Below are 16,735 nucleotides of genomic sequence, written 5' to 3' on the forward strand. Positions count from 1 at the left end.
CAGCAGGGCGGTGGAGTCGTGAGATGGCGGCGAATGCGGATTTTGAACGGGGCCAGCGTAGGCCTGGGAGCCGCCGGGTTCGTCCTGGGCGAGCTCGGCTGAACGCGGGGTTGTATTTTTCTTTTTACCCTTACTCTTGCCTTGGCTGGGAGACTCGTGCTGCTGAGTCTGCGAGGACTCGATGGTGGCGAGAAGGAGATCCACCAGCTGAGAGTGGGTTAGGCCCCGTTCGGGAACGATGCCGTGGCCGGAGAGCGTGGCGTAAATGAGTTCGTCTGGCCAGTGGACATACTCGGCGGCAGCCAGCCTGGAGCTGCGGCGGTGAGAGGTGCTGTCGTCTGGATCTGACATGATCGATGCGCGTTACCTGACTACCTGAAAGGAAGCACAGATGAGCGATGGGAAATGAGGAACGTTTATAAAGGGGCGCGGACAAGGTAACGTAGATCTGATTGGAGCAGACGGATGATGGGTCGTTACATCTCTGAGTTGAACTATCGTTAACAACTAAACTTTTGGCGACTGAGAACTTTAAGAAGAAAAATGGGGACTAACAATAAACAAATATACAATGAATTGTACCACAGAGCAGAGTCTCCAACACCCAGCCTTCTGTCTATGAAGAGTGACACGTCTATGGGAAAACCTCTTAACTTCAGTAATGAACCTGGACCTCCAGATACACAGTATGTCAATCCTGTGACACTCGGACAGTAACAATCCTCCTGTACAATATAAAGCATAACAGACACTCGGACAGTAACAATCCAGATTAATTAAACTGACAGCAACCAGTTGTAGTGATTGAGAACTGTAAAGTAAATCCATGTAAAATGGGACTTATTAAACAATAGCAACTACGTATTAAATTGAAGTAACATGATAATTATAAAAACATTAATGTTATTCCATAGTCTGTACCACAGAGCAGAGTCTCCAACACCCAGCCTTCTGTCTGTGAAGAGTGACCGGTCTAAAGGAGAACCCATTAACTTCAGTAATGAACCTGGACCTCCACACAAGTATGTGAATCCTCCTGTACAATAAACACAACACTATGCTACGACCTCATAATATCATACTGAGTACAGTACATATACATACATACAGTACATGCTAATTACTAAAGCAACAGACAACATTTCATAAAGGTGTATGATGTATCCTCCCTGTCCATTCTTAACTATAGATTATAAGTTACTATGATCAGTTGTGAATTAAGTTGTACAATTTTACAATGTGGAGTTCAGAGGTGAAACTATACAGACTGACTGCTTGATGTCCCGTCTATGAAACAAACTATGTTACATAATATATCTATTATTTAATTGATAGAAGTTATTTAATTGTATGTTGTGAGGGTAAACCTAATGATGTTGCTCTCTTATACGTGTGGGACATAAGAATACATATTTCTGAACACATGCTATGCGTGTGATAATGTGATAACAGTATTTCTGTGATTCTAGAAGTCTGTACCACAGAGCAGAGTCTCCAACACCCAGCCTTCTGTCTATGAAGAGTGACGGCTCTAAATGTGAACCTCCTAGCTTCAGTAATGAACCTGGACCTCCAGATACACCGTATGTCAATCCTCCTGTACAATATAAAGCATAACAGACACTCGGACAGTAACAATCCTCCTGTACAATATAAAGCATAACAGACACTCGGACAGTAACAATCCAGATTAATTAAACTGACAGCAACCAGTTGTAGAACTTGTAGTGACTGAGAACTGTAATGTAGATCCATGTGAAATGGGACTTATTAAACAATAGCAACTATGTATTAAATTGAAGTAACATGATAATTATAAAAACATTAATGTTATTCCATAGTCTGTACCACAGAGCAGAGTCTCCAACACCCAGCCTTCTGTCTGTGAAGAGTGACCGGTCTAAAGGAGAACCCTTTAACTTCAGTAATGAACCTGGACCTCCACACAAGTATGTGAATCCTCCTGTACAATAAACACAACACTATGCTACGACCTCATAATATCATACTGAGTACAGTACATATACATACATACAGTACATGCTAATTACTAAAGCAACAGACAACATTTCATAAAGGTGTATCCTCCCTGTCCATTCCTAACTATAGATTATAAGTTACTATGATCAGTTGTGAATTAAGTTGTACAATTTTACAATGTGGAGTTCAGAGGTGAAACTATACAGACTGACTGCTTGATGTCCCGTCTATGAAACAAACTATGTTACATAATATATCTATTATTTAATTGATAGAAGTTATTTAATTGTATGTTGTGAGGGTAAACCTAATGATGTTGCTCTCTTATACGTGTGGGACATAAGAATACATATTTCTGAACACACGCTATGCGTGTGATAATGTGATAACAGTATTTCTGTGATTCTAGAAGTCTGTACCACAGAGCAGAGTCTCCAACTCCCAGCCTTCTGTCTATGAAGAGTGACGGCTCTAAATGTGAACCTCCTAGCTTCAGTAATGAACCTGGACCTCCAGATACACCGTATGTCAATCCTCCTGTACAATATAAAGCATAACAGACACTCGGACAGTAACAATCCTCCTGTACAATATAAAGCATAACAGACACTCGGACAGTAACAATCCAGATTAATTAAACTGACAGCAACCAGTTGTAGAACTTGTAGTGACTGAGAACTGTAATGTAGATCCATGTAAAATGGGACTTATTAAACAATAGCAACTATGTATTAAATTGAAGTAACATGATAATTATAAAAACATTAATGTTATTCCATAGTCTGTACCACAGAGCAGAGTCTCCAACACCCAGCCTTCTGTCTGTGAAGAGTGACCGGTCTAAAGGAGAACCCTTTAACTTCAGTAATGAACCTGGACCTCCACACAAGTATGTGAATCCTCCTGTACAATAAACACAACACTATGCTACGACCTCATAATATCATACTGAGTACAGTACATATACATACATACAGTACATGCTAATTACTAAAGCAACAGACAACATTTCATAAAGGTGTATCCTCCCTGTCCATTCCTAACTATAGATTATAAGTTACTATGATCAGTTGTGAATTAAGTTGTACAATTTTACAATGTGGAGTTCAGAGGTGAAACTATACAGACTGACTGCTTGATGTCCCGTCTATGAAACAAACTATGTTACATAATATATATATTATTTAATTGATAGAAGTTATTTAATTGTATGTTGTGAGGGTAAACCGAATGATGTTGCTCTCTTATACGTGTGGGACATAATAATACATATTTCTGAACACACGCTATGCGTGTGATAATGTGATAACAGTATTTCTGTGATTCTAGAAGTCTGTACCACAGAGCAGAGTCTCCAACTCCCAGCCTTCTGTCTATGAAGAGTGACGGCTCTAAATGTGAACCTCCTAGCTTCAGTAATGAACCTGGACCTCCAGATACACCGTATGTCAATCCTCCTGTACAATATAAAGCATAACAGACACTCGGACAGTAACAATCCTCCTGTACAATATAAAGCATAACAGACACTCGGACAGTAACAATCCTCCTGTACAATATAAAGCATAACAGACACTCAGACAGTAACAATCCTCCTGTACAATAAGCACAAACTATGATATTATTATTATTGTATATCAAGTACCAACACAATGCAATGTGAACATATACTTATATCAGACATGAATACATATGCACGCACGCACGCACGCACGCACGCACGCACACACACACACACACACACACACACACACACACACACACACACACACACACACACACACACACACACACACACACACACACACACACACACACACACAGTCGATCGACGTACTAATGGGGGACAATTTTAAACAAAGACGGCTTGCTACAAACTGATTACATTTGGACAAGGGCTGCCAAAGTAGGCTGGGCCCGCCCTCTCCCTCCTCCCCCCCCCCCTCTCTCCCCCAGCCAAAGTCTCTCGTGTCGGACCATTTCTGGAACTATTGTCTGTATAAAGCCATGTCGGACTGTTGGCGGTAAAAGCTGATATTTCGGGCAATAGTCCGACAAATGTCGGACTATTGCCCGTCGGAATTTTTGCGGGTCGTAAAAAAGGACCTGCACCCACTATTATATGTATCCGTGTCCACAGAGAGAGGTGCATTGTGACTGAGGCTGATCAGACAAGCAGTCAAACCACACCTGGACTGAAGACACCCAGTCAAACCACACCTGGACTGAAGACACCCAGTCAAACCACACCTGGACTGAAGACACCCAGTCAAACCACACCTGGACTGAAGACACCCAGTCAAAGTAAGAATGTGAACTCATTGAAAATTCAGTCAGACTAAATGTTCAATTTATCTGTATCAATTAGATCTAAGTGCAAATAATGAAGCTAAACAATTATCAACTCTGGACAAAAACAGCTGATCTTGTGTTGTTACCTTTGGCAAAATGTTTCTTAAAAATCATATTATCTGGGGGTAATTAATTAGCAATGTGTGCTGTAAAATATGTAAAGTTATAAATTAACCTGAATGTTTAAAACATACATTTTCTTCTCATTTCAGATGTCCGTCTGCAGGTTGATTTGAACGATTATAAGGTCAGTTTGGAGGTCAGTTCGGACAGTCTTGATGGAGTGAAAAACCACATGACGGAAGAGTCTGGAGACTCCGTCACCAGCACCTACTCAGAGCTCTACATCTCAGCGGGACAGAGTGAAGGGGTTAATAGCCAACATGAGGTGATACAGCTTGAGAGAACTTCCAACATGAAGACCTTCCATGACGATGCAATCAACTGCTGTAAAGTCTTTAAGATCATCCTCCCTGGCAGAAAGGAACCCAGCAAAACAGTTCTGACAAATGGCATCGCTGGCATCGGAAAAACATTCTCTGCGCGCAAGTTTGCTCTGGACTGGGCAAGAGGTTTGGAGAATCAAGATATAGATCTCCTGGTTCCCTTTTCATTCCGGGAGCTGAACTTGGTCAGAGATGAGCGGTACAGTCTTCTGAACCTGATCCATGATTTCCACCCAACGTTAAAGAAGGTCACAGCAGAGCAGCTCGCTGCCTGGAAAGTTTGCTTCATCCTCGATGGCCTCGATGAAAGCAGGTCTCCGTTGCACTTCGACAAAAATGAAATCATCTCTGATGTCACAGTGACATCATCGGTGGATGCTCTGTTGACAAACCTCATCAAGAGGAATCTGCTCCCCTCGGCCCTCCTCTGGATAACCACCAGACCCGCAGCAGCCAATCGGATCCCTCCTGCATGTGTTGACATGGTGACAGAAGTGCGAGGGTTCACAGACCCCCAGAAGGAGAAGTACTTCAGGAAGAGATTCAGTGAAGAGAAGCTGGCCGACAGAGTCCTCTCACACTTGAAGACATGGAGGAGCCTCCACATCATGTGTTACATCCCACTCTTCTGTTGGATCATTGCCACCGTTCTGCTGGACATGTTGAGGACACACACCACCATAGGACAGCTGCCCAAGACCCTGACTGAGATGTGCTGCCACTTCCTGTTGGTTCAGACAAACACCAAGAAGCAGAAGTATGACGAGACTCATGATGTGAACAAGAAAGACAAAGAAAAGGGGAGTCAACAGCAGCTCACTAAGACTGACAGGGATGTTCTTCTGAATCTGGGCGAGCTGGCTTTTAAACACCTGAAGAAAAGTAGCATCATATTCTACCAAGAAGACCTGGAAGAGTGTGGTCTTGATGTGAAAGACGCAGCGCTGTACTCAGGAGTGTGCACACAGATCTTCAAAACAGAGAGTGTGCTGTTCCAGAAAACGGTCTACAGCTTTGTTCATCTGAGCATCCAGGAGTTTCTGGCTGCAGTCTACCTGTTCCACTGTTTCACACAGAAGAACATGGAGGTCCTGTACACATTCCTGGGATATGAATACAACAGTAACATCTCCCTCTCACACTTCCTCAAAGCTGCTGTGAATAAATCCCGGGAGAGTAAAAATGGCCACCTGGACCTCTTAGTCCGCTTCCTTCATGGCCTCTCACTGCAGTCCAACCAGAGTCTGTTAGGAGACCTGCTGGGTCACACAGAGAACAGTCCCGAGGAGATCCAGAAAGCCATCCAGAACCTGAAGGAGATGTTAACTTATCGTGACGTCTCTCCTGACAGATGTATCAACATCTTCCACTGTCTGCTGGAGATGAACGACCACTCATTACATCAGGAGATCCAACAGTTCCTGAAGTCCGAGAACAGAACAGAGAAACTGTCTGATACCCAGTGTTCAGCTCTGGCCGTCATGCTGCAGATGTCAGAGGGGGTTCTGGAAGAGTTGGACCTGACAAAATACAACGCATCAAAGGAGGGGCGATGGAGACTGGTCCCAGCTGTGAGGAACTGCAGAAAGGCTCGGTTAGTAGTTAACACATTGACTTGACTGCCAATCACGTCATGTTAGGTCGCATTGAATCCATGGCTTGACTGCCAAGCACGCAGTATTGTGTCCTATGGTCTTTTCAGTGGATTAGTATAGATGGCGCTCTTCATCAACGTACTGTATGAATGATGCTAGGTTGCTAGGCAACAGATAAAACCAGAAATTAACCAGAAGTGAAAGTCTGCCTCCCGTCCGCCTCAATTTAAACAGAAATGTGCTTTGGATAAAAGTGATACATAAATGCACCATTTACAATTGACACAGCCGGTTCCATGTTTTCCCGATCTCAACCCTGTCTGCATGCACAGGACTGCTTCAATGTCAACCCTGTCTGCATGCACAGGACTGCTTCAATGTCAACCCTGTCTGCATGCACAGGACTGCTTCAATGTCAACCCTGTCTGCATGCACAGGACTGCTTCAATGTCAACCCTGTCTGCATGCACAGGACTGCTTCAATGTCAACCCTGTCTGCATGCACAGGACTGCTTCAATGTCAACCCTGTCTGCATGCACAGGACTGCTTCAATGTCAACCCTGTCTGCATGCACAGGACTGCTTCAATGTCAACCCTGTCTGCATGCACAGGACTGCTTCATTGTCAACCCTGTTTGCATGCACAGGACTGCTTCAATGTCAACCCTGTCTGCATGCACAGGACTGCTTCAATGTCAACCCTGTTTGCATGCGCAGTCAGTACTGCTTCATTGTCAACCCTGTCTGCATGCACAGGACTGCTTCAATGTCAACCCTGTTTGCATGCGCAGTCAGTACTGCTTCAATGTCAACCCTGTCTGCATGCACAGGACTGCTTCATTGTCAACCCTGTTTGCATGCACAGGACTGCTTCATTGTCAACCCTGTTTGCATGCGCAGTCAGTACTGCTTCAATGTCAACCCTGTCTGCATGCACAGGACTGCTTCAATGTCAACCCTGTCTGCATGCACAGTACTGCTTCAATGTCAACCCTGTCTGCATGCGCAGTCAGTACTGCTTCAATGTCAACCCTGTCTGCATGCACAGTCAGTACTGCTTCAATGTCAACCCTGTCTTTATGCACAGGACTGCTTCCGTAAGATTGCATTGGGAAAAAATGCGGACTTCAGTGTTGTCCCTGAACGCGTTCAATGAACGATCGTTCACAAACACGTTCATATTTTAGGTGAACGTACTGTATTTCTGTTTGATGAACGTCATTGTGAACACGTTCATTTCTGGCGTGTGTGAACGTCACTTTCTCACGATCAACTTCGTTCGAGAGTGAGTGTTTCCATAGAGCCTTCCAGGCTAAATCCCCGCTAAGACACACCCTAAACAGGCCTTAATATCTAACGGAAAACCCACCAATAAGTCCTTATCCAACACAATTTAACTAATCTTTCTCAGCCGTACAATTTCACTGGAGCGTGCAGCTCGCATCTCTGCATGAGGATCCTGACATGCACGCAGACACAGAACATCCCGACTCCCGACCCAAACGCTGGAAACGTATTGTTGTTTGATTAAACATAATGTGCCACGAAAAATACATCTCCCTCCACAGAAGCTCAGTGATGCCTGATTTATTCTTCATCGTACAACGTGTTCCATGCTGAAAATGGCTGATCTACAAGCCCACAATGCGTTGCGTCCGTGACGCGTTGTGAGCTTCTAGATCAGCTATTTTCAGCACGCGGAGATATGCATGCTGTGAGAACTGAACTGAGAACTGAGAGCCTTCACAATAAAAGCATGCAGCTTTCACAAGTTGGCCCATAATTAAGACAAGGAAAATGATTAAGAATTCTGTGGCATTTCACATTGCAAAAAAGCTATTTTTTCCAAAATGTAAAAAAATATGTAATAAGCCAAATTATTTTGGGGTGTCCCCAAATTATTTATTATAACTGAATGGCTGGGAAATGGAAATGAAGTGTTTACATAGTACACATGGCACATGCATACACTTTCCTTAATGATTATATCTGGTTTCAGTATTCATTTATGATATATTTTCTCTATTATTAAGGTTATTTTTGCAGTCAGTTTGTATTGGGGGTGGGGAAGCGGCGTGGGGCGGGGGTCGCGAGACATGGCCAAAGCATCCCTGGGGGTCCCCAGCCAAAAAGGTTGAGAACCCCTGGTCTATTCCACAATACTGTTTATGTCTGGATAACTAGATAGGATATGTTTTAGTTAACTTCCATGGCAGTGAACTAGGTATCATTTGTTTTGATAATCTCTTTTCGCATTTACAGACTTGTTGGCTGTGAGCTCAGAAAGACAGAGGTTGAAGTTGTGTCTTCAGCTCTCAGCTCTAATCCTTCCCTTTTGAGAGAACTGGACCTCAGTGAAAACAACCTGCAGGACTCAGGACTAGTGGAGCTGCTCTGTGCTTCACTGAAGAGCCCACACTGTAGACTGGAAGTTCTAAAGTAAGATACATTTATCCACTTTTATTATGATCACTTCTGTTTTATTATGTACTGTATTATGTGAATATATGAATGCTGTGGTGAGAATGTATTAATAAGCTTGATGGTGAGACATGGTAGGCGAATAGGGAAAAAAAGTTAACTAATAGCTATCACGATGAAACTTCGAATAGAATATGAATGCTGTGGTGAGAATGTATTAATAAGCTTGATATCATGGTAACCCAAGCCTATGTGCCTGAGTAGACGTTAAAATGACCCCAAACATGTTTCAAAGTGTAATATCGCTTTAAGGCAAATGTATTGGCTACTTCATCATATAACAGCGTTTCTCACAACGCGTTGAGTTTGTAGATTTATTTTTGTCTTGCGACCCGTTGTAGCTACGCCACAGTTATCAAGCTTCTTAATAATATTATATTATCACTTTAAGGACTATAGATTAATATAATCAGACCACCTAGGCTGACGGGATTGATCAATTACCTTTGGAGCATAACGCATATTGTTAGGTAGGGATAGGTCGAGCCTGGCTCGTGCACTATTCACATCACCATGGTGCATCGGCAAGAATGTGTAGACAAGGAGATTTCCGTTTAAGCCTTTATTTCCATTTCACAGATGCATTTATATTGAGCAAGGAGGTGGTGAGGCATCACGGTTATGGTTTTTGAACTATGAAAGATAGAAACACATCATTATTATACAATTCAACCACATTTAAACAATACACCAAGTGAATATTCTCCTAAGTCTGTAATCATTGCATTTCCCTGACGTTCACAATAGGCCAAGTACATGTGCATTTGCATTACGCAAACATATCTATACTATGAGCTTCAAGGCAAGCAAGTAGCTACAAACACACCTATACTATGAGCTTCAAGGCAAACATGTAGCTATAATAGACAGTATCTCCATCACAAGCCCAATAAAGTACAACATATGCATTCATTAAGTTAACTGAACTCACTTCAGTGACACATAACCGTGGCCTGCTGAGACTCCAGAGCAGGCTCTCAGCTGGTTGCTGCTGGTTCCAAACAGGGACTGAGAGAACAGGCAGCATTATATACCAGGCCACCAATGAGTTGAGTGAGGACAGCAGTGATTGGTGATTGGCAATGAGTAGGAGCAGGTGAGGGGGGTGGATCCCATCCATGAGAAAGGGGGAGGGTTGCTGACTAGATGACTCTTTTCTACATATACTGTAAGTATTTGCAGCTTTTATTCACGAAACCTGGCGTAAAATAGTCACATGGTTGTTGTTGAAGAGAAAAACATGCGGCCATTACGATGTGAAAAGAAAACAGCCTCCACAGCATGTTGTAGTCCAAACAAACCCCCGTTCACTTGCATTGAACTCATTTTCCCAGAAGCCCTAGCAGCCCAGAGCATGGCTAGATTTCCGGTTTCGTCATCATAACGCAACGGCCTCGTCACCAGGTCGGCGACAAATCAGCTCTTTTTTTTTTAATTATTAAAAAACGCAGGCCCAGGCGGTGGCGTAACCGTCTGGGCACCCGACTGGTAATCCAGTCGCAGTGTGCCGCGGGTTCGACTCCCGAGCCCGACACGGCCTTTACTGCATGTCTTCCCCCATCTCTCTCCCGTTTCCTGTCAGCCTACTGTCTGTCCCTTCAAAAAAAAAACTAATAAAAAGGCGTAAGCCGCAAAAAAATATCTAAAAAAACACATGGATGAAATAGCGAAGAACACGAGTTAGGCAGTAGTGTTAATTAATATTAATGTTACGAAAGAAAGAGACAAACATTGTAATAATAGCCGATCTGCAAGCTCACTGTGAGGCGTTGTGAGCTTGTAGATTTGTAATATTTTCGCATTCATGTAATGCCTACAATTCCGATTGCTTCTAAGGGTAGCAATCGGAATCGGAATATGATTACGGTATGTTGGAGGCCAGGGTTTGTTTTAATTGAACTAAAGCATCCAGGTGTGAAGGCACCCTAAGTGGGACAAGAGAGTCCTTTAATAGATGCTGGAAGCTGGTTCTAAATCCAGGAATAATGCATATTTAAATGTGTTATGTATTAATGAATTCATTCATTTATTTATGTATGTTTCCATCTGGTGTTTCAGACTGGCTCACTGCAGCCTGTCAGAGAGATGCTGTGAAGCTCTGGCCTCAGCTGTAAGGTCAAATCCCTCCCTAAGAGAGTTGGACCTGAGCCTCAACGTGGTGAATGATTCAGTTCTGGAGAACTGCAAGTGAGTAGACTTGGGCTGTGTCCATGTTGGACAGTGCAGTGTTTCCCTTAACAGTGTATTCACTCTGACACGACGTCACAAAGCATGCAGAGAGAACAATGCAGTGCCTCAAAGAAACTGGAAATATTAACAGCATTTGTACTCAAAACTAAACAACAACAACAAACTAAATCTAATAACAACAAGACATATCCAATATGTAATAGTTTCTCACCGAGGCTAAGTCATTGATTTATTTACTTTTTTAATTAACATTTTCAGTTATTTCATGTCAGCAGGGAATCATATCTATAAAAAGCTATGGCTTATAGAGTAATGTCTTATAGAGTAATGTCTTGTAGAGTAATGTCTTATAGTGTAATGTCTTGCAGAAAACGAGTTGAGAAAACAGGCTTGAAAGGTTCACTTCTGTGGACTCTAACATTACATCTAGGTACATGTTTAAGGACTTATTTCAGCTCTGACATTTATTTCAGACATGCTCTAGTATGTGAATAGTGACAGTCTGCCTTTTTTAACTCATTTTGGATTAAAAAAAAAAAAAGAACATTGATGCATTGTTGTTCTACTTCCTACAGAGTGAAACAGTGTAGTGTCAGCTAGTGGAGACGTTGTGTTGGACAGTTAGACATTGATGCATTGTTGTTCTACTTCCTACAGAGTGAAACATGGAGGAGAAGATAGGTTTAATTCTACACTCATTTCAAAACGTGAGTATCTGTCTGTGTCAAAATCACACATTAACATTATATACTGTTGCATACTTGGTTGATGTTGTCCTGAAAACTCTTGTGCTCTCTACTCTCTGCTCTTGGCCTGGTCCTTAACACATCAAGATGAGGTCATGTGGTCTGACAGAAACAATGGGCCTCATTCACTAACCTGTATTTCGTCTATATTGGCATAAGTTCAGTTCTGACGTGCGATGCTTGAAGGCTGGTGCAGAGCCGTGATGTGTGCAGATCACAGGTGGATCTCGTTTTTGTTTGAAAGTCACAAGTGATCTCCCGTGTCGATCATTGGCATTGTTCCACGCTCCATTTAACGCCATACAAGACAACTGGAAATATAAATCACACGTGTGTGAACTGAGCGGTGCAACTATACATTTACTGTTATAGTTACTGTACTGCACTGTGCTCTGTACTGTATTGTAGTGTACTGTGCTCTATGCTGTACTTTGATTATTTTGGGGGGGAAATAGTTAGTTACCGTGTGTTACCATGCGGTGGTCCCCGGGGGGTCCCCAGAACATCCAGACCACCAGGAACGCGCCCAGGGGGCAGGGCCCAGTTCTGGCAAGCCTTCCCACGTCCAAAACGGTCGAGAAATGAGAGAGTTACCGTGTTGCAGCTTTCCGTGCTCGGACAGAAAGACAGACAGGTACACAGAGAGACAGACAGGTACACAGAGAGACAGACAGGTACACAGAGAGACAGACACATAGAGACAGACAGGTACACACAGAGATAGACAGGTACAAAGAGAGACAGACAGGTACACACTACACACAGAGACAGACAGGTACACAGAGACAGACAGGTACACACAGAGACAGACAGGAACATGTAGAGACAGACAGGTACACAGAGAGACAGACAGGTACACAGAGAGACAGACAGGTACACAGAGAGACAGACAGGTACACACTACACACAGAGAGACAGACAGGTACACAGAGACAGACAGGTACACACAGAGACAGACAGGAACATGTAGAGACAGACAGGTACACAGAGAGACAGACAGGTACACAGAGAGACAGACAGGTTCACAGAGAGACAGACAGGTACACAGAGAGACAGACAGGTACACAGAGAGACAGACAGGTTCACAGAGAGACAGACAGGTACACAGAGAGACAGACAGGTACACAGAGAGACAGGCAGGTACACAGAGAGACAGACAGGTACATAGCTGTGTAATGGAGAGGAGGCACTGCTCATAAAACTACAGATCTGAGATTTCAAGGCGTGTAATAAAGTGGAAAAGATTGTGAAAATAGCAGATCTACAAGCTCACAATGCCTCAAACTAAATGTAATGCCTATAGAATTCCAAGGGCTTGTCAATGTGGGGGTTCAATTATTTTGAGGGTCCCCAGTTCAAATAGGATTATTTTGGGGGTCCACAGTTCAAATAAAATCACACTGCGGCGGTGGCTCAGGGGTAGAGTGCCTGGATGGTAACCGTAAGGTTGCCAGTTCGAACCCGGGCTCCCCCAGAGTTACTGTCGAAGTGTCCTTGAGCAAGACACTGAACCCCTAATTGCTCCCGATGTGCTAGTTGGTGCCTTGCATGGTTTCCGCTGCCATCGGTGTATGAATGTGTGTGTGAATGGGTGAATGTAATGCACAATCTCTGTAAAGCGCCTTGGATAAAGGCGCTATATAAATACACCATTTACCATTTACCATTTACACTGTGGAGACTTTAAGACATTCTGCCCCCTGGTGGAGACTTTAAGACATTCTGCCCCCTGGTGGAGACTTTAAGACATTCTGCCCCCTGGTGGTTGGACTCTGACAGTGACGATCTTCTCTATTACATTTTAAATGTATCAAGTCTTAATTTAGTCGACTAAGACTAAATAATGTACAAATGACTAAAATAGGACTAAAACTAAATGGTATGTTATTCAAAAGACAAAATCAAAATGTGTTGTCAAAATTAACACTGCATTAGTTTGTAGATCTGTGTGTGTGTGTGTGTGTGTGTGTGTGTGTGTGTGTGTGTGTGTGTGTGTGTGTGTGTGTGTGTGTGTGTGTGTGTGTGTGTGTGTGTGTGTGTGTGTGTGTGTGTGTGTGTGTGTGTGTGCGTGCGCGTACATGTGAGTGCTTCAGTCAGTGAATGATGTATATAATGTTTACTGTGTTGTTTTCTCATCAGATTCCCAGCGTCTCACACTGGACTCAAACACAGCACACTGTGACCTCTCTCTGTCTGAGGACAACAGGAAGGTCACACGGGGGTCACAGAGGTCAGGGGGTCAGCGTCCTCCTGATCACCCAGACAGGTTTGATGTCCCTGAACAGGTTCTGAGTTCACAGAGTGTGACTGGACGCTGTTCCTGGGAGGTAGAGTGCAGTGGAGGGGTTCATATAGGAGTGGCTGACGGAACAATCAGCAGGAAAGGAGTTGGTGCTGACTGTTGGTTTGGATCCAATGATAAGTCCTGGGGTCTGTACTGTGATGGTGTTGGTGGTCTCAGTTACTCTGTCAGACACAACAGACAGAGGACTGACCTCCCTGTCAGAGCCTCTAAAGGCTCCAACAGAGTATCAGTGTATGTGGACCGTCCCGCTGGGACTCTGTCCTTCTACACAGTGTGCTCTGACTCACTGAGACACCTGTACACCTTCCAGACCAGGTCCACTGGACCTCTCTATGCTGGGTTCTGGTTAGAGTCCTCCTCCTACTCCCCCTCCTCAGTGCGTCTGTGTGAGCAGAGATAGAGTCTCTATGTGAGGGTGACATCATCAGGTCATCATGTGAGGGTGACATCATCAGGTCGCCATGGTTACTCAACATGTTTGAGTGAGTGCAGGTTGTCATGGTTACCACCGTTGCCACGGGGTACCGGCCACCGGCCTAGTGTTACATCATGGGCGCCATATTTGGGCATGCGTGACTCGCCGTGACATCACGGTGACATCATCGTGATGATGTAATAAGCAGCACAGTCAGTGACATCATTGTGATGATGTGATAATCAGAGCAGTGACATCACCATTACAGCTCCTGGCCGTTGTCATGTCAACACCCCCTCAAGCATTTGACCTTTGACCCCGGACCCCCGTTAGATCAGATTTGTGTCGTTAAAAATGTCACAAACTGTACAATAATGCATTGTGAGCTTGTAGATCTGCTATTTTCAAATATCAAAGTAATATAATATATTACTTTGATATTGGCAACCATATTACAACCATATTATGGTTAATATTTGATCATTTAGCTTCTAGGACCCCCTGGAACCCCCTCAAGGACCCCCGGGGGACCCTGGACCACACTTTGAGAACCAGTTAGTGTTGATTTATGTCCTTTGACCTGGTAGACGGGGAGAGTATTTGACCTTTGACCTGGTAGACAGGGAGAGTATTTGACCTTTGACCTTCTGAAGCATCCTCTGAGTAACTGCTGGGTCTCAGAGTGGAGGCTGCAGCAGAGTGGAGGCTGCAGCAGAGTGGAGGCTGCAGCAGAGCTCAGAGTGGAGGCTGCAGCAGAGCTCAGTGTGGAGGCTGCAGCAGAGTGGAGGCTGCAGCAGAGCTCAGTGTGGAGGCTGCAGCAGAGTGGAGGCTGCAGCAGAGTGGAGGCTGCAGCAGAGTGGAGGCTGCAGCAGAGTGGAGGCTGCAGCAGAGCTCAGAGTGGAGGCTGCAGCAGAGTGGAGGCTGCAGCAGAGTGGAGGCTGCAGCAGAGTGGAGGCTGCAGCAGAGCTCAGAGTGGAGGCTGCAGCAGAGTGGAGGCTGCAGCAGAGCTCAGTGTGGAGGCTGCAGCAGAGCTCAGTGTGGAGGCTGCAGCAGAGTGGAGGCTGCAGCAGAGTGGAGGCTGCAGCAGAGCTCAGAGTGGAGGCTGCAGCAGAGTGGAGGCTGCAGCAGAGCTCAGTGTGGAGGCTGCAGCAGAGCTCAGTGTGGAGGCTGCAGCAGAGTGGAGGCTGCAGCAGAGCTCAGTGTGGAGGCTGCAGCAGAGCTCAGTGTGGAGGCTGCAGCAGAGTGGAGGCTGCAGCAGAGTGGAGGCTGCAGCAGAGCTCAGAGTGGAGGCTGCAGCAGAGCTCAGAGTGGAGGCTGCAGCAGAGCAGGTTGTTTCTGGACTTCACCTTCGCTGCCGTTCCCTCTTAGGTGTTCCAGAAGGACAGGGTTCTGTCGAGGGTCACACCGAGGTGGGTTGGTTTAGAGGTTCTGTCCAGGGTCACACCGAGGTGGGTTGGATTAGAGGTTCTGTCGAGGGTCACACCGAGGTGGGTTGGATTAGAGGTTCTGTCGAGGGTCACACCGAGGTGGGTTGGATTAGAGGTTCTGTCGAGGGTCACACCGAGGTGGGTTGGATTAGAGGTTCTGTCGAGGGTCACACCGAGGTGGTTGGATTAGAGGTTCTGTCGAGGGTCACACCGAGGTGGGTTGGATTATGGGTTCTGTCGAGGGTCACACCGAGGTGGGTTGGATTAGAGGAAGCTTTATCTTGAGTCCACTCAGATGATGTTCAGTTCTCTGGCAGCTTTAGCGTTGTGGAGATGGAATACGCTGGAAACTGGTTTAGTTGGGCTTGGTTTTAGGCGCCAGGTGTTGCAGAACCGGTCCAGTTCTGTAAAGGTCTTCGGTGAGCACCTGTTCCGGTGGGTCAAGGTCTGGTGGTTTGGAATGCCAGACAGATGTCGTCTGCATAGAGGAATGTTGCAGTTTTCAGTGGATGGCGGGTGGTTTTGTGTAGAGGTTGGACAGGGTTGGAACTCTAGAACTGAGCCCTGCGGGACTCCATTTCTCTGTGTTCTCTGTGCGCTCGTGTTCTGTCCGAGGTGAACTCTGAACCTCCGGGTTGGTCAGCAGAGCTTGAATTACTGCCGTTGTCCAGCAGGGAGTGTCCTTTGTTTCACTATGAGGTCTTTGTGAGTTTCACTGTGAGGTCTTTGTACCAGACCGTATCATAGACAGCTGTGAGGTGGAGAAACACAGTCTCTGTCTTCAGTCATCTAGACTGA

At 44.9% G+C, this 16,735-nt stretch overlaps 2 protein-coding genes across 2 annotated transcripts; both read left to right on the plus strand.

Moving 5' to 3' along the window:
- Nucleotides 1–4,155: 4,155 nt before the first annotated feature.
- On the plus strand, nucleotides 4,156–8,816 carry LOC310879004 (protein NLRC3-like; the record flags this gene model as incomplete). The annotated part of the gene is made up of 3 exons (XM_083793420.1): nucleotides 4,156–4,284; nucleotides 4,545–6,372; nucleotides 8,636–8,816. The coding sequence occupies exons 2-3, from the start codon at nucleotides 4,628–4,630 to the stop codon at nucleotides 8,814–8,816; spliced, it is 1,926 nt and encodes a 641-aa protein (XP_083649546.1). The 5' UTR covers nucleotides 4,156–4,284; nucleotides 4,545–4,627.
- Nucleotides 8,817–9,936: 1,120 nt separating this feature from the next.
- Nucleotides 9,937–14,504, plus strand: LOC310879005 (stonustoxin subunit beta-like; the record flags this gene model as incomplete). Its single annotated transcript, XM_083793421.1, has 4 exons — nucleotides 9,937–9,950; nucleotides 10,913–11,041; nucleotides 11,702–11,751; nucleotides 13,930–14,504. The coding sequence occupies 4 exons, from the start codon at nucleotides 9,937–9,939 to the stop codon at nucleotides 14,493–14,495; spliced, it is 759 nt and encodes a 252-aa protein (XP_083649547.1). The 3' UTR covers nucleotides 14,496–14,504.
- Between the last annotated feature and the right edge of the window lie 2,231 nt (nucleotides 14,505–16,735).

Source organism: Protomyctophum parallelum (assembly GCF_964188405.1).
Source record: "Protomyctophum parallelum genome assembly, chromosome: 21".
NCBI lineage: Eukaryota > Metazoa > Chordata > Actinopteri > Myctophiformes > Myctophidae > Protomyctophum > Protomyctophum parallelum.